The sequence below is a fragment of the Haliotis rubra genome, unplaced genomic scaffold (assembly GCF_003918875.1).
Source record: "Haliotis rubra isolate DU_JTF1 unplaced genomic scaffold, ASM391887v1 Scf19, whole genome shotgun sequence".
NCBI lineage: Eukaryota > Metazoa > Mollusca > Gastropoda > Lepetellida > Haliotidae > Haliotis > Haliotis rubra.
Genome location: NW_025765891.1, coordinates 35,465 through 60,005, shown reverse-complemented (window position 1 = coordinate 60,005; position 24,541 = coordinate 35,465). Strand labels below are relative to the sequence as shown.

The following is a 24,541-nucleotide window of genomic DNA, read 5'->3' as shown; positions in this document are numbered from 1 at the left end:
GATCGTCGCAAACATCCGGTTGGAATATAGTAAAATAAATCTGGATGGTTTTGGAATTTTGAATGCTAATATATTTATCTTTATAAATGAAAACTGTATTAGAGTGAGATAACACAGGAGATAGTAACTTGATAGCAGTATGATATAGCAGTTTTAATGTGTTTAACGGCAAAATAGACACTTAGTGTTTTCTTCTGTTTCGGATATGATTCCATACTTTAAGATTTCCACTTTCGCGTCCTTGAGCACGTGTTGATGTTTTGCTTGTTTCTCGGTGACTGAACCATGGCGAGAATACGAAAACAGAGCAGAAATAAGACTTATAACTACACAAAAGACCGAAAGAGAAGCTGGAAAAACAAAAGCAAACAACAAAAAATTACATGGTAAGTCCCTTAGAAACTTTTTTGAAGTGTAAACAGGACACTCTTCGCAGTGGACAACTCAACTTAACTTTGATTGAAGGCAAGATATCTTGTGGATGACAGTTTCTCTGTTAGTTTTAATACACTGTTGTATTATGATGCGATGTTGCAAGTTGTATATCCACAGACTTCTCCCGTGGTTCATTGTAGAAGTTGTCATCCATACACATTGATAAAGCATCTCAATTGTCTGTATTATTTTGACATTTTTATGTCAAAACATCTGAGACTAGTGAGACTGAGAGTGTCTGTCATGGGAATTTGTAACTAGCGATTTTTTTCTTTGTCTCTTTGAATCTCACTTTATGCAAAGATGTAAGTATTTAACAGAAGAAACAGTCTAAATTAAATATTGTATCTGGAAATGATAAAAAAACAAATTGGTAAGTAATATGTAATGTTGACGATGCTAGATCCTTTTGGATGACACTGAAATACAGTACATCAACATAAATCACCTGTTTCGTATGGGAACTTGATATTGCTGAGTGCGGCATAAAACAACAAACAAGACGAAACAAACAGGCTCTTTAAACATCTCCTTGATAGCTTAGTGGATGCACATCAGAGGTCACGAACCAGTCAAGAATTCTGGGATATCATCGGGGGTACCCACCAGTAGATAAAAGTAACAACCATTCTCATGGAATAGCTCTGTAAAGTTCATGGCCACAATGCATTGTTTCCACTGTAACCATGGTAACAAATGCACTGGTTATTCTTCAGAAACCATGAACTAATGACCTGTGTATCCTATCTCAACTAATATACAAAATTCAGGATGATTCGGGCAAAAGATGTTTTTAATTTTTTGTGACTGTTTTCTCCTTAACTCTCATTCTCCCACCCCAGTGACGCTTTGTCGGGCAGCAGATGGGAAACAAAGACGTATATACTGAGAGCCTTATTGGAAGTAAATGGTTATTACTTATATGTCTTAAGCCGAGTACATTTTCAGTTAATGTGACACCCTCAAACCCTGAGAGCTGTACCACCCAAGTAGAACTGGATGAGGGGGTTTAGTAGTTAGTACGAATGCTAAAATATGGCAAAAAATAGACAAAAATTTGTATATTGTTCATAAATTCAGTACGCGTGTCCACTCAAATGAAATGGGTGGCTCGGAATACTAGTATGTCAGATTATTGTGTATTATGATCTAATGCTTTTCAGTGAGACTGTGAGAGAATCTTGGGATGAGAAGAAGTCTGTGGCACAGAACATGCATGACATGGGACTGTCAGCAGACTCCAACAAGACCATCAGGATCCCCAAAACTAAGGTGTGCTTATTGCTCAAAGCCATTCTCGAACACTTTCTTCAATACACAAGTTTCCTGACTTTCGGTACAGGCACAGCATTATCTGTGCATACTGAATAACAAATGCTGGATTGTCTCCCTTGGTATCCCTCACTGTGCTTCTTGTATGGCCTTCACAAGCTGGAGCAAATTCTGGCACTGCAGAGGTCAGCTGTGAACCGTTTTGTCCAGAACATCCAGCGGTGTCCGTTTATTCATGGTCTAATTCAGATTCTATTTTCAAACTTGCCCCATATGTAACAGCTATTAATATCCATTTTTAGATATGGAGGATATATTGTGACAAAGCAGAATTGATAGGAGACGGTAGTATTGGGCTTTGTGGAAATATAGTCTATAAAGCATACATGTTCCCATCAACACAGCATAATTACAACTTCTTAATTTTGTGATTTTTTAAAAAACATGCCATTTTTGCTTGAATTTCAGTATCCATTCGCCAGATGAAATAGGTAGAACTTGAGTCACCATTTTAACCATGTCATGGAGGGTTTCCATCTAATGGAGACAAATTGTATCATGATTGTACCACATGTGTCATATTGTCAGCAGTTGTCATGGTGTTTGTGGTGTTTCAGGAATTTCTGACAAAGTCTGCTGAAGTTGTCATGGCAATGAAATCCAAGAAAAAGAAAGCTCTCAAGCATCATGTTGTTGATGGTAATAAACTCATCATTTCTTTTGTTACTGTGGATATGAGCAGATCTCACCAGCTTAGTATGAGCTTACTGTTATTTCCAGCTAACATGAGACCTGCTTGTCGAAAGATGCGGCCAACGGGATCAGTTGGTCATTATCGCTGACTTGGTTGACACATGTCATTGTATTCCAATTGCGTAGATCGATGGTCATGATGTTGATCACTGGAGTGTCTGATCCAGACTTTATTATTTTACAGACTGCCTCCATATAGCTGGAATATTGCTGAGTGTGGGGTAAAACTAAACTCACTCACTCACTCAGTGGGGCATGCAATCATGAAACAACAAACCAATCCAGGTGCCATGATCAGGGTGCCGTTGTACAAAGTGATCTTAACGCTAAGGTTACTGTAACTCCAATACCTTAACATAGGCTTAAGGATAGCCTTAACGCTAAGGTTGTTTTGTACAACGGCACCAAGATTACTACAGCTGATGCTTTGAAGTGAACCTTTGTTGATGGATGTGTATGTTATACATGCCATACTTTGACTCAAAAGAAGTCACATTTGTTGTACGTTTACCTATACTGTTAGTTTCGATCAAAATGTCAAGGCTATGGGAAGCCTCTAACGGTGACTCCTAAAAGTGTTACATGCAGAAAAATATGACAGAGTATACCATAGGTCAATGCTTTGGTTATTATTATTTTAAATATATGTATAGAAACAGGTTAGTTGCCAAAAGGTTACCATGGGGTATCAGAATGACAGTTGGAAGCTACATGCCTGATTTAGTCATGGTCTCTCTGGCTCAATGTGATAAGCATTTGAAAAGGAGTGATTAATGTTGAACTAGTGAGTTAAAATCACTTATTGCATTTTGCAATGCTGAGGCATTGCATGTGTCACACAGTGTGGATGGTTGCCCATGCTGTCAACCACTTTCTTTACCTGACTTGGTTTTGAACAAGCCTGTATGGTAGGGCTTATATTGCTCAGTGTCTGTGTGACATACTGCATTCATTAGTTCCATCATGTTGATAGCATTGTACCGTTCAAAATGCTGAGTAAACTCTTCTGATAGATCTACGTTAGGCTCATCTTACGACATGTTGATGTTTCAGCTCTTGAGAAGCAGGCCAATATTCCACAGGAGGCCAGGCTGCGACTGTCAGACTTGGAGGTCAGATACTGTGTACACATGATAGAGAAACACGGGGAGGACTATAAGGTGTGTGAGCGGATCATTGTAAGATATCATGGAGCTGGCTAAAACAATCAATATTTGAAAATATTGTTGAGGAAAAAGTTTTACAACTCTGGTTATGAATACTGACCTCTATGATATTGTGATGCAGTGTTTTTGTAAGCAATCCATGCATAAGTAACCACTCACCAATGATATGAAATATATTGATTTGATTTTTACTTTTTCTCACATATTATCTTCTCTGATATACATCTATAACTGATCAATATCTGTGTGACCTGCATTGATATCCAGCCCTACCAGTGGATGGTTGAAAGTTTGTCATGGCATCTGGCATCAAGATATACTGTCACTGATTTAGCCTGTCAGTAACAGTCTATACCTACCTTGATGCCAGTATGTCTGTGGTACATGACCCTGTGGGTGTACTGAATAGTCACTGTGTTGTATGTATTGTGATACCTGATTGAAGATACATTAATTATATCAGTAGTCTATTGATACAGAGGGGCGATGGGGTAGGCTAGTGGTTAAAGCGTTCGCTTGTTACGTCGAAGACCCAGGTTTGATTCCCAAATGGGTACAATGTGTGAAGCCAATATTCTTGTGTCGTCTGCCGTGATATTGCTGGAATATTGCTAAAAGCGGCGTAACATAGTACTCACTCACTAACCATTGATACAGATGATAAACATCAGATCAGGTACCACAATCAATCAGTAGATACTGTTAACCAGTGTAATGACACCCTTTCCCAATCAAGGTGATTGTGGAACATATATTCAACCTCCTTTAGCAATGTTAAGTAAGCATGGTATACTGATGCAAAGAATAATCTTTTCACAGGCAATGGCACGGGACCCAAAGAACTATTACCAGGATACACCTAAACAGATAAAAAAGAAAATCAACCGATTTAAGAACATTCCCGAGCAGTATGAGGCCTACCTTCGCTCAAAAGGTGAGAGTGGATCTACCATGGAAACAACATGACACGGCACACACATGGGACACTTGTGTCTCCGTCTCTAGAAACAGGTGCTTGTTGAATCGGGGGAACTGGTTCAGGGTTAATACACATGCAGGTGGTGGCACCTGAAACAAGCAGTCCCTCCGTGGCTGTATGAGGGAGCTCTTGTCTGCTAGTGTAGTGACTGGCTTTCTTCTGACAAGACTTTGTATCATACTAACTATAGCTAATGGTCTTGGTCAGTTTCGTATGAACAGAAGATTTCAATAGATTTCATTTTGTGATTCATCAATCTCATCCTTCTTCGCAGAGTAAAGATTAACATGAGAGTTCACCAGACAGTGGAGGAGAGCTCCATGATTTGTTCATGTACATGATGTATGTATATGCTGGTAGCTTTCATGATTCCCATTGTTGTGAATTGTAATGATGTGCCCATTTTATGTCCTTTGACAAATCCAGCAGTATCATGGGCTAGATAGAATGACCTTATGTAATGTGTGGCTTCCACCAAACTAGCGAGGGTGTGCATGTGCTCCCTGGATGGCTAGCTGCCATGTTATCGTTGTCAAGCAAACATTATAAAGGGGAATAACTCCTCTTGTAATTTGATTCCAGTGAATTTACATGCTTGCTAAATGTCCATTGTGAAGAAAAACTTTGATTAATTGTCTGGATTGGGAAAAAATACATTGATGTTAATGTTTGTTATGGTTTAACTATGACATTTTGTGTCAGCAAAATGAAATGTGCTCATTGATATGGAAGAGCGCCTTGTACCTCGACATTGAAAATAAATATTCAGGAAAAAACGTAATTTGAAGGCAATAAATTCTGTTGAATAAATTCAGTGTTTGTTGTGATTGCACTTTGTCATGGTTTAATGTTCTTTGCATATCATCTTCAAGCCTCACAGTTAAACAAAGTTTTCTAATCAGCTATCAGTGGACATTTAGACAAAGTCTGATTTGTTGCAATTCCGTTTTGTTTGTTAACACCACACTCAGCAGTTTCTCAGCTATAGGATGGTGGTCTGTCATCCAGACAATCCAGTGATTAACATCATGATGTGATCTTGCAATTCACCAGATTCAATGATTAATGAATATTTGTGTAGATAGCTCATTGTCAATAGGCTGTTTAGCCATGTGGCGAAAGCGATCTTGGGTAGGGCGTAGTTTATAGATCTTAGTTGGAGACAAGATGTGAGCGTGTGTTATTTTACAGTAAATGTTGACACTGAAATGCATCGTATTGACAGTAGCGGTTGACCTTGCTCAGATGAACACTACTAAGCCAACTGTTGTTTATTTCCCGCATCATAGAATTTGCCCTTTTGAGACATTGTCTTCTTCAGCTGATCAACGCCTTTTAAACTTCAGCATTTAATTGTGTTTGTATAAGATGCATCGCTACGGTTCCAGCAACGTTGTGGTTGGGATGTTGGCAGATGGGACACTTAATTATGTCATCTATTGATTAAAACTGCCCTGAACTCCACCACTCAAGTGTAAAATGAAAACGATCACAAACCCATTTAAATGTTGGAAACAAAAACAATTTATTTACAGCCACAGAGATAGAGACATGTAGGAAAGTTTCAAGGTTATTGCAAATAGAGACATTTGTCATGAAAAAAAAACACCGCACAGGAAATAATGGTCTCTTATTTCATGCTGATGCAATTGAAACTTCTTCTTTGATAGTCACCAGGATAACTAGATTATGAACTAAAGTTGTTTGAAAGGAACATGTTTGCCGAAGTATGCTGGGAAGAACCACAACAGTTCTAACTGCATTGAAGACATTTCTCAAGTCCTATTCCCTGAAGCCTGGTCCTTCTGTGGCCTGTGCTGTGCACAGTGCACGTCAGTGATTACAATTATTTGGGAAAAGTACAAAAATATATAATACATATATACCATATTAGATGGTTTTAGGGTCATATTACCATAGCTAAATTAAATAGGCAACAATAGTGTCACAACATTGCACACAAAATACATCAACACAACTCCTGATAAAAAGCTGTAATACTGAATGGTAATTTAATACTCTGGCCTTAGTTGATGATAGTCCTGAAAAATCAATCCTGAGGTTTCAGCAAACGTGAGGTCATGAGATGACAATGCTTATTAATCTTTCGAGTTATTAGTAGTGCATAAATGAGTGGAATAGATGAATGTTGTTAACAATACCAGTAGATCTGTTTGACTTGAATGTGTTTGACCAATCCAGAACCTTGTATCATCGAGTAATTGATATTTTAACACAAAGTGAATTGAATGCATGGCTCTCATTGGTCAGCATCATCACATAGTATGCTTTGTGTCTCTAAAGCATTTACAATTTTCTCTCCATGATAATTTATGCATGTAAATAACTTGTGAAAATAGATTGTAGTTTGGGTGGAAGACTAACAAAGAAGCAAATATTTGGCCTCAACAATTATACCAAAATCAAAATGGAAGCCATTTCTGTTCAACAATCACACAATATGGTTGGTAATACAGAATTGTCGTTCATGGACATCGAAGAAATGGAAATAAATATTAGATATTGCTACATTAAATCATATACATGGATCAAGAATAGTAGAAATCTTATAAATATAATGTTAGTCCAGTTCAAGAGACCACAAATATCCGATAACCTTTAATCTGGCGTTAATAATTATTGAAATGAGTTCTGATTTCTGAAGGCAGTTAACATTGACAGTGTTTAACTGAACAGGTAATACATTAAAATACAAAATTTAGTTGGAAAATCCTTCAACACACTGATAATGTTTATGGCAATTCTTGTTACAGTTGTGTTCTTTAATTACACATTGTGCTTCTTCAGTATGTTAAATCCCATTTAGCCCTCCTTTATATACTCCAGTTAACCCTATATCCTGTTCGCCCCTATACCCTAGCCATGTTAACCCCCTCTGAATTGGCTGTGCCAGGTCTTCGATTCGTCGGGGCACAACACCCTTCAGAGCAGATTCTCTCACTATGAACGCATCAGGATTGAATTGCACATGGTCCATTGATGCTCGCACAATAGGTTGTGAGAGTTCTTCCAACCGACTTGAAGCTGCAGCACGTTTTGCTGCTCGTGTGACTGGCCATTCCACCTCCCGGGCAGCCTGGAACCCCTCAGTTGTCCCCTTGGCTCGGGCTAACTCCATGCTTCTTGTACTGGCCGATGAGTTCTTGGCAGCAGCACTCACCTGTAATAGGTTCAAGGAAATGTTGGTGTAAGTACAGTTTTGAAAAAATAATGTATTGTAAACAGTGATCTGAACCCATAATCATAACCTGGTGTGCCAAAGGGCTGCAACAGTAAACTGCATCTTAGATTATTGGGCCACCCGTTTCCCCTTTAGTACCTGTACCAAATGTCAGACAACAGTGAGTGAGTGAGTCTGTATGGTTTTACGCTGCTTTTAGCAATATTCCAGCAAGATCACTCCGGGGGACACCAGAAATGGGCTTCACACATTGTACCCATGAGGGGAATCGAATCCGGATGACGAGCGAACGCTTTAACCACTAGACTACCCCACCGCTCTGTCACAGAAGAAGGAAAATGAAGTTGAAATCTTTAAGTCAACACTTGTCATGGCTGCTTTACAGCTTCATATGGGCCACGATTCTGCAAGCTGGGGTACATTATGTGTCAGTTACTGGATTATCCGGTCCAGGCTTGTGTATCTGCACACAGCTGCCTTAAGCTGGAGTAGTGCTGAGTGTGGCATAGTACACAATAATCACCACTTTTGGACTGACTGGTTACATTGAACTTCTATTGTCTCAGTGTATATGGGCGGTGGGGTAGCCTGATGGTTAAAGCGTTCGCTCGTCACGCCGAAGACCCGAGTTCGATTCCCCAGATGGGTACAATGGGTACAATGTGTGAAGCTCATTTCTGGTGTCCCCCGCCGTGATATTGCTGGAATATTGCTAAATGCAGCATAAAACCAAACTCACTCACTCAATGTATATTGTTTGCTCCTCTGGACATCCTCAATGAGGATCATGGTATGACTGATGTTCAGTAACCAATACTTGTCATCATATCCCAATTGCATAAATCAATGCTTATGTCAGTCAGTTGATTTTCTGGTCCATTCTCAATTATTTACTGACTGAAATCGTGTTGCTGGATTTGCTTTTTGTTGTATTAACCAACTAAACAAACAATAAATGACTAGATGTGTCAGACATGGAGTAATACGTACAGTCCATTGTGGCTCTCTGAAGGGCCCTGGGTTCCTTTCTTTGGGTGTGGCGAGCGATTCAACCCTCTCGGATGCCCGGCCTTTGAGAGCAGGAGCAGGTATGACGGTCTGCACCTGTCTGGAAGGCTGGAAGTCTTTATGGTATGGTTTGTGTTGTGCCAGTTGAGTTGTGTGGGCTCGCTCGCCACACTGAGCTGCTCCTTTCTCCACCGTCCAGATGGGACTCGCCCTGCCACAGCTGTAGAAAAAGTCTGGCCTGGAAGATAGCAATAGATGTTTTAAGAATATAAAACGTTTGAGATAAGTGGCTTTGAAATTACCTAGATAGAGGGAAATAAGAACACCAAGCTAAAAGGTTGTGAGATAACAGAGGTAGATAAGTGTTAGATAACCAACATATACAGGCGTGAGATAAACAAGATATATGGGTGTGAGATAAACAAGATAGATGGGTGTGAGATAAATTAGATAGATGGGTGTGAGATTACTGAGGTAAAAAGGTTGTGCAATAAGTCGGTTTCAGGTTTTTATATCTAGTCATTAGGTAGTTGGTAAGTAGCTTAGAGATATCTTGGAGTACCAGAAACAATGTAACTGCCTTTGAAATGACTGGATTTCAGGATACCAGATAACTGATAAATTAAGTAAGCCTGAAGTATGAATCAGCAACCGTGTCTAAAATGAACGAACGTATATGAACAGACCACATTTAGCGACAGTGCATGGGTTGCAGTCGGAGACAAAGAGAGAAATCCAAAGTTGCTATGACTACCTGTGTTCCAAATATTCCTGATGTGTCCTCTTTGGTTTGGCAAGTTCTGTGACTCTCTGCGATGCGGATGTCGCCATGGCTTTAGGACTGACGTTCCATAGCACCGACGACCTCCCACAGCTGTAGAAGAATATTGGACTGAAAGCAGAAAAAGGATCTGAACTCTGCAGTTTGAACGGTTGATACTGACGAGTACCGGAACGAGTACCGGAATGATGATGGAAAATATCGACTTTGAGGTCTGGTGGAGAAGACGTCTGCAAGGAAAGTGGAAGATCGATTCGCGCAACAGACGTCAAAAATGGCACTTGTTGGTTCCATATCTGGCGCTTGGAACCGACATCAATATGGACTAGTACAAGGAGTCCCGACTGTGGGCGGGAGGAGCGGGTGTTAGATCGACTCGTCTGCATCTGAATATTGCATAATATGTAAACATTCTCATTTTGACATAAAGGCATCGGAATTGTCAACGTGTACACCAATAGCATCATGAGAGTTGCTCATTCAGCCAATTGGAACACCAAAAGCCTGTCTTTGCCAACGATTCATACGGTTCAAGATTACAACAAACCGTTTAAAAGCCACCAGACCACTTCATGTTGTGTTTCAGAATAACAAAAGAACTCTTCGTAAAAGACTATCGGTACCATCTTCAACACTTACTGCTTAAAGTAATCCCGCTGTATTCTCCCTACCCACAGATACTGACTAACCGGACCGCTGCCTTGTTGTCAAGTGAAACAAACGCTACAGTGACGCTCAAAACCTCCTACCCCTGGTCTGATGAAACGAGACCTTGTTAAGTCCGTAAACCGACGCCTCATTCTTTTCGGGGTGGGAGAGCAGAAATCTAGGTTCACATCTGCCCGATCAACTATGGTATCAACCCCACCACGACACCCGATCCCATCGCCGTCGGTGCTGTTACAGATGCATAAACGTAACGCTGATTACCCTTTGAAGACGCTTGGCACAGTTCCATGACAGCCCGTCAGTCCGTTCAAGTCTTTTGTTGTAGGTCGGTAACAGTAATGACGGATTGATACACTGCTATCATCGAGGTGTATTAGTAACAGTTCTTGTAACACGAGTTGTGTATTAAGAAGCTTACCGTGCACAGCCCATTGCTTCCTTTCACAGATTACAAGAGTGTTCTATTGTATGTCGATGACACGGTGTCTGTTTCTGATAAGGCATTTTGGTTCACAGACTGCTGAAGCGTGGAACACACGATCTGGGATCACGTATTAGATGCCTGGTGCACTTAAGGACATTTCATACGATCATGCGGAATACGTGCTGTTTGTGCTAGGCACGGATATCAATTTATGAGAAATCGTAATGCGCTTCAGCTTTGCGTGTACCCAATTCAAACACTTGCTGAACTGTTCTGCTTACTATTGTCAGATTTAATCAAGTTCTGTTGATCTAATGGGATAAGTTGGTTAGATTCGGTATTTGGGCTAGATGACAACCTGTATTTATTGAATCATGATGTCCCGCGCCCAACATGTCTTTGTAATATTGGTGGTATGTTCGGGAACACCGTCAATACTTCATAGGTTTAAGTACACGCTACGTTCCATGGCTGAGGAAAGTGTATTCAAACTATAGATTATTGAGCCTTCAAGTTGGTGTTCGACCAATATATGGTTTGCTAAAAATCAAGCTGACCCGATCCGACCTCTACCTTCCTGTATAGTGGTGACGTAATACACCGTTACTTGGACGGGGACAGTCCGCGTAATTAGCACGTTAAGATGATGTTCAAGATGAGGGGTCCATCAGTTCGTTATGGCGGCAGCTGAAGGTAGTAAACCACGCTGGACTCTTCTAACGTTCATACCGAATGAGGGGCGGTGGGGTAGCCTAGTGGTTAAAGCGTTCGCTCGTCACGCCGAAGACCCGAGTTCGATTCCCCACGTGGGTACAATGTGTGAAGCCCATTTCTGGTGTCCACCGCCGTGATATTGCTGGAATATTGCTAAAAGTGGCGTAAAACCCAACTCACTCACTCACTCACTTGATGACTGGGCCACATGTGCATCCCCAACGCTGTGACCTGGTACACAAACATGCATAATAAAGCAAAGAGGGAACTAACTGATTGTCTATGTTGGTTTCTTTCTGGAAGTTTCTTTTTGGTGTGGCTAGCTCCGATACCCTGCTTGAGGCGACTGTTGTCCTGGCAGACTTGGGGATCGGCCAGAGCATGTCCTGGGTGCCCCACTTCACATTCGGCCTGAAAGTAAACACCCTCCTTCTGTTAAACTGCATACCGACATCAGCTATACGTGGCAACACCTAGGACTCAGCTGAGTCTTACTGTGGGTGACACTGGGAAGTACAGACAGGTCTATGGGACGGATATAATGTCAAAGGGATCCCACACCGACGCTTCCATCTTTTAACCACCCAGTAAATGTTTGCATACGTATTATATTCATGTTTACATGTGGACACGATATGTGGAGGATGTTTTCACTGTTTGGGGAGGACAGATGGGTTGTTTTCGTTTAATATGATCCGATTACTTGTGCTGAGAGTATGTCTCTACCGAGCAGGGAGTAAAAGCAAGGTGTGCTTAGTCTTAACTATATATACACCGACAACACCTCGGTTAACACATGGCACAATTTGCCCTGGAATAGATTTAAGCTCCACAAGGTCAACACTGATCATTTGTTCAGTGCCAGAGATGTAATTCTGTGACGTAACTCACCCGACGCTGGTCCACCATTCCACTTTGGGCTCCTTCGGTTTGGACAGCTGCAGAAGGCGATCCCTGGAAGGCAATATGGTGACACTGGTTACTTACATAAATAAATACGACGGAACGTTTGCTTATATTATGATGTAGGCTTGATGTAGAAAGCTTAACTACACTACTTCCCGTATCTGTGTCGAGTGGCCACCAAAAAATGTCGCTATAAGATCGACACGGGCGGACCTTAATATTTACTGAGTCGAACTTTGTTTCATGTGGAGTTGGAGCTATCCAGGTTTCCCTTGCAACAACTATGGACCTACAAAAATCGATCTCAATTTGTTTGGCAGTCTTCCCTCATTTGGAGTTCCTCAGACCTATCCAGGTTACCTCTTCAGATAATGTTGCTAAAACGCCTAATGAATTCAGTATTAGATTGTCATTGACTTAAATATGCTGGAATATATATTAGAAGCTTGGTTGTCTTACCTCCCCCGTTGCCGAATTCGTTCGAATTCCGCTGAAAGGAAAGTACAGTTGAGGTTAAAGTGGGAACAAAGCTTACTTAAAGTTAATACAATATAGGTAAATCGTATGTTGCTGTAAGTGTACACAATTGAGGCTTCACATCTGAAAAGTGTTTCTACGAATCAATTGGGGATTTGAAACCTAAACGAATCAACTGACGGTGGATAATATACACCTCACCGTTACAGGGTTTACCTTCACAGCTGTATAACACAATGCTTCGTTGTAAGTGTGATATTCAGGAGCACTATGACCATATACACCTCAATAGTGTGTGAGTTTGGTTTTACGCCGCTTTTAGCAATATTCTAGCAACATCCCGGCAGGGGACACCAGAAATTGGCTTCACACATTGTAACCATGTGGGGACTCGAACCCGGGTTTTCGGCGTGATGAGCGAAAGCTTTAATCACAAGGCTACCCCACCGTCCCACACCTCTATAGGATAGGGATGCATGCCACGCTCAGAACCACCAGTGTCGGTTTGATATACCAGACATGTGACATGGTGAAACCCGTTAACCCGGTCGATGTGGTTCCATTGTCAGAGTCAAGTGAATGCCTCGGAGTAATTCCCATTTCTAGCAATGATGGCTATGGTGCAATGGACATTATGAAGACGTTGCAGAAGGTAATCTTCAAAGGGCTCTTGGGGCGGTGGGGTAGACTAGTGGTTAAAGGGTTCGCTCGTCAAGTCGAAGACCCGGTTTCGATTCCCCACATGGGTACAATGTGTAGCCCATTTCTGGTGTTCCCCGCCGTGATATTGCTGGAATATTGCTAAAGGCGACGTAAAACTAAACTCACTCAAAGGGCTTTTTGGTATGAACGGGTTCCGAATTGGCAAGGTCTCAGTGTATGCAGTCAAGAAGTAGTGTTGAAAGGGATAGGCTGTAAACTCAAGCGTGAAGCTCCATGTGTAACTGATACGCCGTGTCCAGGATACCGGTCTCTGTCACAGACTGGGCCACCGGGGATTAGGTGTACAACATTCACGGGTATGGACTGTGGTTAATGACCTAGTTTGCTGTCGTTCATGTTGTAGCGTACATAAAAAGAATTAGCATGGGTTAATTCATTTAGGGAGAGTTGTGGGTTAGTTTTGTTGACAACTGTTGCCATGTTAACCTCATTAGTTCACACGGAGATATTGTTCAAGTCAAGGCAATAACAAAACCAATAGCCGTGATGTTAATGATAAGTTTGCATATTCATGACAGGCGTCATCCATATTCCAACCTGTGGTCTTAACGCCGGACACAACAAATACGTAAGTTCATCGTGAACTCATACACGAGAGAGGATATATGTATACGTATAACGAACACGCAGATTATACAATGTACAATCAATACCCTTATCACACAATTCCAGTGACTTGGGGTACTTTGCTCATCGGCCATGTCCTACTTGCGTGTCTGACATAAGTCAATAGAAAATTCATTGTTACATTCGATCTCTTCAAAAGGCCAAAGGCTTCTTAAATCTTGGGTAAATGTGTGTTCAGGCGTGGTTATACGTCGACTGTCGCAAGTCGTGACAACCCAATTTGTGGTTGTGCTGTGTCAAGGGAAGGGGGACAAGAGCATTGTGTCACAAAACGTTTTGAACGTAGAACAGCAACCATAAGTATATACATATAATAGGTGTTCCGACAATCGTAGGGCGTTGGGGTAGCCTGGTGGTTAAAGCGTTGGCTCGTCACGCCGAGGACCCGGGTTCGAATCCCAACATGGGTACAATGTGTGAAGCCCATTTCTGGTGTCCCCCGCCGTGATGTTGCTGGGGAATATTGCTAAAAGTGGCGTAAAACCAAAACTCAGTCAGTCAGTCAGTCAGTCCGACAATCGCAACTGCAAGATTGTGCCATTCACCGAATGTCTCTGACATTCACGGCATATTGTATGTTTGGTCGTAAGTTGGCGGTTTAAAGATGGTGTTATTACTGTGAAAATAATTCTAACTTGTGGCGACACTGATTCACGGTGTCCTCGGACAGCTGATATCAGTTTGTTCCACTGTGTTGCGCGTGCGGGATATTTGATTTTCGCTTGAAATTATCCCCAATAACATCGATTGTTTTTCGTCCAAATCTTTGAATGAGGAAGGCATATAGCCACGATCTCAAGTATCAGGCCCCGTCGTTGCGTGTCTAAGTGTGCAATTGTAGAAGTGTTAATCACGAACGTTACAGTTCGTCTTAATGGCAGTGTGTATTGATTATCTCTCACGAACTTATCAAGGCTCATAGGAATGCACCCGGATCGATTGCTATGGGTAGATGTTTAGTGTAACACCGGTAACCGTAACTTATATCAATATATGATAGTGACAGTGATAAATGAGTTCATTGATCTGAACAAAACTGGAGGTTGCAACTGGTCTAAATACGTTTCGACAAGTACGTTACCATTCCGTAACAATAATTAGTTATTCCGGACAATGTTACTGTGGAGTGATTTAATGGAACGGATCCTTCCAAATTAGCAGTGTTTTATTATAGTATGATGCTGTAATACTTCCCGAACACTTGATGTCATCGCTGTTTAGTCGTGATTCATCAACACCTGCTCAACATATTGCCAAATCGTACAATCGACTTATTATGCAGCAGCATTTCTTATAACTATGGCAACGGTTTTCGTTGCTTGTAGGCGACGTTATTCTGCTATCCTACAAGTCTCTATGTGATGCTACGGGAGTAGGGCGCTGAATACCCCATGGACGCCATGAAGTAGATTCCTGAAGTGTAACCTGTTAACTGTTTACCACGCTATATGACGACACTATCAGTATCACCCGTTGGTGTAACCACTTCACAGAACAAATAGTGTTAATCAGTGAATAGTCTGCATTACCTTACGCGAGGGAAACATACATCTTCAGGTGCCGTATCCCCATCCCATCATGTAGACTCGTAGATATTGGGGTGGTTGGACTGACCCATGAGGGGTACGTCATACAAGCTCTGTATGTACCGGGGTGGTTGGACTGACACCCATAGGGTACGTCATGCAGGGTCTGTATATAATGGGATTGTTGGACTGACACTCGTGATGTACGTCATACAGGCTCTCTATATAACAGGATGGTTGGACTGACACTCGTAGGGTACGTCATGCAGGCTCTGTATATACCGGGGTGGTTGGACTGACACTCGTGATGTACGTCATATAGGCTCTGTATATACAGGGGCGGTTTGACTGACACCCGAAGCGTACGTCATACAGGTTCTGCATATACTGGGATTGTTGGACCGACACTCGTGATGTACGTCATATAGGCTCTGTATATATCGGGGTGGTTGGACTGACACCCGAGGGTACGTCATACAGGCTCTGTATATACCGGGCTGGTTGGACTGACACTCGTAGGGTACGTCATGCAGGCTCTGTATATACCGGGATGGTTGGACTGACACTCGTAGGGTACTTCATGCAGGCTCTGTATATGCCGGGGTGGTTGGACTGAATTATGTGGGGTACGTCATGTAGGCTCTGTATATACCGGGATGGTTAGACTCAATAATGTGGGGTACGTCATGTATGCTCTGTATATACCGGGATGGTAGGGCTGACACTCGAAGGATACGTCATGCAGGCTCTGTATATACCGGGATGGTTGGACTGACACTCGTGATGTACGTCATACAGGCTACACAGTACACATCAGAGTGATGGGACTGGCACTCGTATGTATGTTGATTACTGATCTACTGACATGCTGTTTTAACACACCAAACGGGTTATGTGTAAGAGGAGTTAATAGTTCCTTCTCTTCATTCAAACAGAGTAACGAGTGCTAATAGGTACAAGCCAACCAACAGAAAGGGATTATTCAACAAAAGAAACACGTGTAAATGCACGACATTGTGGGTTAATGGTGAGTCTGTTCGTGCATCCTTTCTACCTTTGTCAGGGAAGCCTTCTCCACGCGATTCCGTCTCGTCTACTTCTATAGAAAAAGAATGGCGTTAATATCATGAAACATGCATGATGAACTTGTCGGTATGTACACATAGTTGGGTGTGCTGGAGCATCTCGGTACAGTAATGTCCCTCTGTTCGCAGTAGGCATGGATGGTCTGAGGCTGCTTCAGACTGCTATGGGACTATACACACATACACGTACCGCTTAATTAATATATACTATTCTGGTTATGCTGTGTGAGATGATAGATGTACGATAAAAGAGAAACTACCTCGACTAGCACTGGCTTCGTTCCTCCTGTAAAGCAAAGACATCGTTGCAGACTTCAGAAGTCGTAAGAGCTGTTATGAAATGAGGTCTGACAGTGGTAATCAATGTTTGACAAACATGGAGGCGATATGGCTTAACTAATCCCTCCACCCTACCCCCTCCGTCAGTACCCCTTACATCCGGCACCCACGTAGACCCATGTATTGATTATATTTGTTGGGACAGGGAAGCATGTGAAGAGAGGGGTTGTTGGCGGCCAGGGCTGGCCGTGCCGGGGGATACATTGATGAGGCAGTCTTCAAGGATGTTGGTATTCTCTGTCCAGTAAATGCACATGGACGGGAAAATTGCCAAAAGAATATATACTTTTGTTGAATGAACCTGTCCTAACTGACAGGAGCGGTTGGTTTAAATATGTCATTGATGACTTGTTAGAAATGCAATAGGCTTTCACGGTCGCACTCGAAATGTTGAGTGTGTCGAGTTACTACCAGATCTGTCTAATGTCAGACGGCTCTTATCGGTTCTCAGAAGCACTTTTATCCCGTCCACCTTTGAAGTATGTCTTGAGCGAGTGGATTTCGAGCACACTATTGAGCTGTGTATCTGGACAGATATATTTTATACACCAGTTTCTAAAACACGAATATCTTTTAGAAACTGTTTCTGACGAAAGCTTTCTTTTCTCAACCATATAGATATAATCAGTCCGTTAAATTTACTATGTGAACGGGGACTTTGAAATACACCAGTCACATCTAGGACGTTGTGTGTGAGTTTGTTGCTTACGACGTTATTTATTATTTAAGCCTTTAGCTGTTGTGTTTACAATCTTACAGCATTATTGTTGGTATGGATTCCTACAGTGGTCATAATATACTACAGGGACGACGTCGCGACCTTTTCTCGGCTACCACAACATAAGCTGAGATTAGGTGGGTTTATAAAACATTTATGTAGATTGTCAGATAGCATTTCAATCAGTCGATATTACCTGACAGTTTTGTCAGTGCGTCTGTTCAATTAATCAGTACTATTGATCTTTTGAGTCGTACATTGCTTGGGAGACTCATAGTAACTTAGCAAAACACTGAATTTGATCGGAGTGTATGTTTGTTGATTTGCTGGTACTCCCACAAATTTTAATTAACTCGCAGAAACTTCAATTATGAATGGCCAATGCATGTATTAGAGTCATGATTTTGTCTCATGTGCAATGGTCAGGTCTAGAATTGTTATATACAGTATAACAAGCAATGGCAACGATTAAAAGATGATCATTCTTAATTTCATTATTAGTTACGTTTATATGTTATGATGGCTGTAACCGGATATTTTTCATGGTCCAGTGACTTACTGTAATCGACTCATATCAGTTTAGTTTTATTGACTCGTATCAGACAAGACCTTTGCCGAGCAGTCGTCGACTTGGTCCGTCAATTAATCACACTATCAAAACTACCCTTCAGTGGTATCGGGTTTCGTTGATATAAACCTAATACCCATGAAGCTGAAATTCTAGCAAGCCACTACACGGATCATATACACCTGAATTTGTCCTTATAATAAAATAGAGTAATATGATCCTACCTGACATGGTTGTGTTTGTTGCAGGGCTTCTCGGTGCGTGTTCCACCTGTCCTATCTCGTCCCTCCAGTTTGACTACTCCATTGTAACAGCTCGGCTCCTACCCCAACGTCACATAGCAACACACGCGCTTGTTACGTCACGTGACTTTGATCCTCTTAACACGCGATCATTAGTTGGATTATCGAGATTATCCCGGTGCGAACGTTGGCGAGTGTAGAAGGGGGAGCAAGGGAGGGTGGTCTTAGCGACCGATAAGAAGGGGATATTGGGTAGCCGGTTACTAACATCATGCAAGGCGTGAGACTATCGCTTTGACTATGGATTGTGATAGGACAGTGTTGATGATTTAACAAGCAAAAGGGACATTGTATTTTATTCTTGAAAACTTGTTTTTTTAAGTTGCGTGAGAGCAGCTTCATTAAAGAAGACTCTTTAAAGTGATACATTAATATAGTAAACATATTAGTAAGAAAATCGAGTATCTATATACTGTAGATTTTGATTTTGACGGCATCAACAAATTATTTTGAAACAAGACCTCTGACCGGAATGCGTCATGGAATTAATGCAGGTATCCCCACCTTTGGGAGTCTAATAGGTAAATGATAACACCATGACTGTAGACTTAGACGTTTGAGTTTGAACTGGTATGAGCAAACCATGCTTGTGATAATATATGACTAACGGAATCGAGTGATCAGGCTCTCTGACATGGTCGGTGCGTGGCATTGTATCCTAATTGCTTCGATCGATTTTCACTATGTCAATCATTGGATTGTCTGGTCCAGAATCGATTATTTCCCGACCGCCGCTGTGTATCTGGAATGTTGCTGAATGAGGCTTTAAACAACAAAGCAGACAAACAGGAATATTTTCAGCAGCAAGACTGTCGTAAATTCCATTTTCCAAGTACATGTACACATACGATCGCCTTAATACTAAGATCTTTGTAGTGCGAGGAACCTTCTCCTGTAACATGTTTACTGCCTGTGTAATGGAGAAAACAAACGACAATGATCAGTATTGATCTGTTATAGACAGCTTGATCAAAGACTATTTCTATCTCTTTGCTTCCTTTATGTACTCAATTAATGTTCTAACTTAATTTAGCACGTATTATACGTTTGCGTTCAGCTAGAATACATGTATAATGCATATTATCACCAATGGTACAGTTCTGTTTTTTTTGGTAATAGGAGTAATTATAATTATCGATGATTTTTTAAATATTGTTTTATTCCACTGATATGAAAGTCTCTAATACATTACATTTTGAATTACATTTGTCATCGAATTTCTCGTTAACTTGAAAGATTAGCAGAGAATGGTTCTGCCATTGCTTTAATTTGATTGACCGACATTGGCAGATAATAATAACTGACTAGTTACAGGCCGGAAGCCTAATTTGTACGTTTACTTGAACTTCTGTTGTGTTCGTGGTGATAGACAGTATATGGAGCAGCATAATACAAGGTAAAATATTTGTATTATTATTCAAACAAATTCTTGCTTGTTTCATAGCTCGCGTAATGAAATTGAGACATGTAGTCTAAGAGACATATGAAATATTTTGATACTTTTCGAGCGATGAAGGTTTGGAAATATTGCCATTTCGGCTCTATAAAAGTCTAGTCTTATTATTTTTACATTGACGAATAAAACATCTACTTCCACTCTTACCTGGCGCGCCTTCTGAAACGCCGGCTGCCATTATCTCTACATCATACCATTATATGTGTGAGCACACCGGGCATGGGAGATTCGTCCGACTGTGATGACGTCATAGAATAATGACGTCACTGTTTTCCGAGTTGTATTTTTACATAATCGCGGCGTTGGCACTTATGATATATATAAGCAGATTCATACAGTTTGCAGATTTTATCTTCGATTTAACCTCACTGAACCCAAAAGATACACAGTCAATCCTTTATATATTATATGTGACACATTTCTGACGTCATAAACATATGACGTCACAATCACGACTTCAACACAGGCCGGTGTCATTTTGTCTTCGGTGTTGAGCAGAATTCTGCGACGTTATCAGTTGGTAAAGCAATTTCAGTGTTGTTGTTCAAGGTACCTGTTGACCCAGCAGTAGGTTCTGATTGTGTTCCGTCTTCTTCCACAGTATACCTGTCCCCGCTCCCTGGTGGCGCTGTCGTGGCACAAGTAAAGATGACCGGTGGCCGCCGCATCACACGGGGCTATGAGGCTGGGAGGAGGAACGGACACTTCAACACCACCCCTCCCCGCACCGACAGCAGCAGCAGCACTGGGACGACGGGTGTGTAGTTGATAGAGGATATTTGTGGGGATTTTTTTGGTCAAATAACGTGTATGTCCTTCGTGACCTGGCCATATTGATGTTTTCATGATTTCAGCAGCCATAAAGTTAGTTGTCAAAGGTTGCCTGCTCATGAGATGAGATAAACACTTGGAAAGACAGGTGTCATGTGTATTATAAAGTATATTTCTTGTCTTTTTCATGCGTTTATTGTCATTAGGTGTACGGAAATTATTTCCAGTATTTCCATTCAGCTCGATACCTACATAGTTTTCGTTGTACGAAACAGTTCTCATCACAAATTGTACTGCTATGTCGCCATACATTTCGATGTGGATAGTGATGTTGTTATATAGACAATACGATGCATCGAGATACATAGAAGGACACGATGTGTGCTATGTAAATACACATATCTTTCCATACAAAATGTGCAGTCCGTAGTCTTCAACCTCAAAATTGTAGTAAAAGATTGTTAACACTGCAAGTAAAATCGCTGGAGTCAGATTTGAATGTTTATCATCAATATATGAGCGGCAAATCGTGAATCAAGCTGTCAAAATCATATCTGACCGTACTCACTACGTATATTCGGAATACACCCTCCACCCATCAGGCCGCCGCTACAAAGTTCCAATTGTGAAAACTAAGAGAGCCCGTACATCCTTTATTCCAAGTACCATATCTCTCTTAAACAAATGTGAAGGTACCTAAATCAAAGAATTTATGTAAATATGTTTGGTATCTCTCTAATGTGTCAGTAGCTCTGCTGATGTAACACAAATTCCTGAAAAGGCATTAAAGTATTCTTCTTCTTCTTCTTCTATATATCGCATAATTACTGACACCAACTGATGCACAATGACTGATATTTTGCCAGAGCGGGTCATGTCACGTGTTAAACGGAAACTGAACTTCGGCAGAAAGCCTCCCAAGGAAAGGGACTTAACTCCTAACACCTCCAGTACAAGCAAGGCCAGTAGAAAGGTGAGCAATTTGTTTAAATCAGTACGAAGCAGAATATCTAAAGAATATCGACCTTAATAACCCTTTTTCGCCATTTTTATCTCACGTATCATTATTTATCCGTACATTTTCGATTGTCTCTCGGACACCGATTCAATAATATCAATTGCTTAATATCTTATTCATTCGTCACCTAACGCCCTTTTCGTAACGCGCAAGCAATCGCCATTTGGCTTGTCCCGGAATAACATGATTTGGTCATGGATGGATAGAGCGGTCGCTAAAACAATTCAATAATAAGCAACTGGTTAGACAGTATAATTTCCTTTATTGCTGAACCATTTTGAGACTCGAGTCCCGTTTAGAGTCTACTCCAGTTTACTGACGAGGGATTTAACTATTCGAATGAAGTGCGTGTCTAGATATAATCTCCATGGGAGTTATGAATCGATGTGTCAGCTCTTTATACATTTGTATATAGTTTGATCGTGTTTACATTTCAGATTGCTGGTAACTGACAGTTTTCCATTTTAGACCCAAATACGTTTTAACAACACCTGTCTATACCTGCTGTGGCCAATGGGGCTACTATCATACTGAACAGTTGTTCAGGTCTTAAATATATGAAAACATCTTCGAAATGAAAAGGGGAGTTTCACTTTGTAATATAAAATATTTGATCTTTTTTCGTTTTGAAACATATGGTTTCAAGCCAATGGGCCAAATTGGATTTCGCAGAAGTTAGAACAGAATACTCAAAAGGCGGTCTCCATTACTCATTTGTACAATGCCTTAAGCAGTCTGTAGTGTCATCGCCTGTGATAGTGCTGCTAAAAGTCAACATTGAACTGCTCATCGTTTACATATATACCAATGCCAATACTTTCGACCACAATTTGGGGGTAGCTTAATGAATTTCGAAATTGTGAAAGGCCAGTGTTCTTTTATGGTTTTACAAGGCGATATCAACGACTGATTTATCGTTGCCAATAGAAATCGAAGACCGGTTCAAGGATCCAAAATCTGAAAAGATCAGTTCGGAGAACCGGAAACACAATCAACCGTGAACTGCGCAATCTCCTGAACTCTGCTGTGACTGTGATACTTCCTGTGCGCCTCCGTTCCGATATGCGCCGCTTAGAGCGCACCGGAAGTACTAGTGGCGGGAAGAGGACAACAAGTCGTGAAGGTTACCCAGTCAAATCATCCCAGGAAGTGACCCATCTACCCAAGAGACGCAGCAGGCACAGATCCAAGGAGGTTGTAACTGGTAACATGATTGTGAGATGAAATACACCACTTGTATGTTTAACACCACTGTTTTGATCGGTTGTATTCTCCGTTTGTCACATTTTTGTCGAAGACTTCTCGCGAAAACGTCAATGAGACTTCAGTGTAAATATCCTTGTTTCATAGTGTACATTAAATAACTTCGTATTTTGTTATTTTCCCCTGGCTTTCCAGTTGTTGCACCTACAGCTGTTTACGTAATGGCCTCTGGTCGTAATGTTGTTTGTTGTTTAAGTTTGTTGTAAATATTTTGCATCCACCCCATTTACTTGTTATTTGTTATCGTATGTGATGCGTCTTTGGTTTGCAAGCTGGTACAAATACCATGTTTCTATTTTGTTTACCTTGTGCATGTCATGAATGTGTAAAGAAAGAGTATATTTGACCAGCCGTGTTTCAGATGATTGTTCACATATGTATCGATTAAAAGCTTAAAAATATCAGTTTGTCATTCTCACTAGAGAAGGCATCGCTTTTCTGTGCTAACCACGGCAGTGAAATGGTTATGAACAGATTACCCCCATGCTTGAAAAACAACCGAGTGTACGGGAAATCAGCTGATCAGGTTCTACGTATCCACAGACACATATATTTACAGAACAGTTTGCTGGAATATTGTTGATTGTTTCATAAAATACTCAATACGGAGCTGACTGAATGGTTTCAAAATCGTCAACTACGTTGTACGAGCTTTGTGTAGCGCCAGGCGGTTCACAGTGAAACTTTGTCATATCAATACTCACATTACCCTGTGAGATCCTTATTAAAAGACGTCCTCAGCAACCCATTACTGTCCTGAGAAACGACTGACGGGATCGGGTGGTTAGTCTTTGCTGATGCATGTGTTGTACAGCTGGAATAATGCTGTGAGCGGCGTTAAACAACAAACAAAAAATCTAAGTGCTGTCGATGAATGATGTAGATAACGGAAATAGTTTAGAAGCCCCGAATGTGTGCGCACATACAAGGGGCATCACCAACACATCAGGTTTAAGTGTGTTATGTGTTTTCTAGTCATAGTACATCATTGTCTTTCGATTATTGACAACCCGCCATCATACAGCTGGAATACTGCTGAGTGCGGCGTTAAACAGCAAAGAGGGAAAGATAATTTAGGGTCCGCACTTGAACCCTACAAGTGTTTGAATCATCTTGCTCATTTTACGTAGGCCTCTATTACTGTGAACAAAGCTTGATTTACTGAAAATACAACATTCTGAAACTGAAAACAATTCTCTCTTTTTGTGGTGTTTCACAACTTTTGAATATGCCTGGTCTTTTTCTTTAAAGAGGAACTTGGATCGGACCAGTAAGCTGCAGTAGTAAGTTCAAAACCAGTCATTCAGCTGGTGTTGTCATCTTGATCATGGTAGCAATAAATCATTGATGGCATTCGTG

The 24,541-nt window shown here is 41.1% G+C and overlaps 2 protein-coding genes across 6 annotated transcripts; one reads left to right on the top strand and one right to left on the bottom strand.

The window, feature by feature from the left end:
- Positions 1-36: 36 nt before the first annotated feature.
- On the top strand, positions 37-24,541 carry LOC124274317 (nucleolar protein 16-like). 3 transcript variants are annotated; one of them, XM_046709655.1, is made up of 9 exons: positions 39-386; positions 1,599-1,707; positions 2,325-2,406; positions 3,514-3,620; positions 4,446-4,560; positions 20,732-20,887; positions 21,768-21,874; positions 22,357-22,363; positions 22,847-23,069. In XM_046709655.1, exons 1-9 carry the CDS (start codon positions 286-288, stop codon positions 22,918-22,920), a joined length of 858 nt encoding a protein of 285 aa, XP_046565611.1. In that variant the 5' UTR covers positions 39-285; the 3' UTR covers positions 22,921-23,069. The 3 variants fall into 3 exon arrangements, with proteins under 3 accessions (XP_046565610.1, XP_046565611.1, XP_046565612.1); XM_046709654.1 differs by lacking the exon at positions 22,357-22,363 and having other exon boundaries at positions 37-386; positions 22,847-24,541; XM_046709656.1 differs by having other exon boundaries at positions 41-386; positions 22,357-22,988.
- LOC124274318 (testicular haploid expressed gene protein-like) lies at positions 6,652-20,487 on the bottom strand. 3 transcript variants are annotated; one of them, XM_046709658.1, is made up of 7 exons: positions 20,278-20,487; positions 12,769-12,799; positions 12,295-12,357; positions 11,677-11,814; positions 9,570-9,707; positions 8,798-9,053; positions 6,652-7,786 (listed from the first exon to the last, which is right to left on the bottom strand). In XM_046709658.1, exons 1-7 carry the CDS (start codon positions 20,306-20,308, stop codon positions 7,418-7,420), a joined length of 1,026 nt encoding a protein of 341 aa, XP_046565614.1. In that variant the 5' UTR covers positions 20,309-20,487; the 3' UTR covers positions 6,652-7,417. The 3 variants fall into 3 exon arrangements, with proteins under 3 accessions (XP_046565614.1, XP_046565615.1, XP_046565613.1); XM_046709659.1 differs by lacking the exon at positions 20,278-20,487 and adding an exon at positions 18,597-18,811; XM_046709657.1 differs by lacking the exon at positions 20,278-20,487 and adding an exon at positions 17,008-17,072.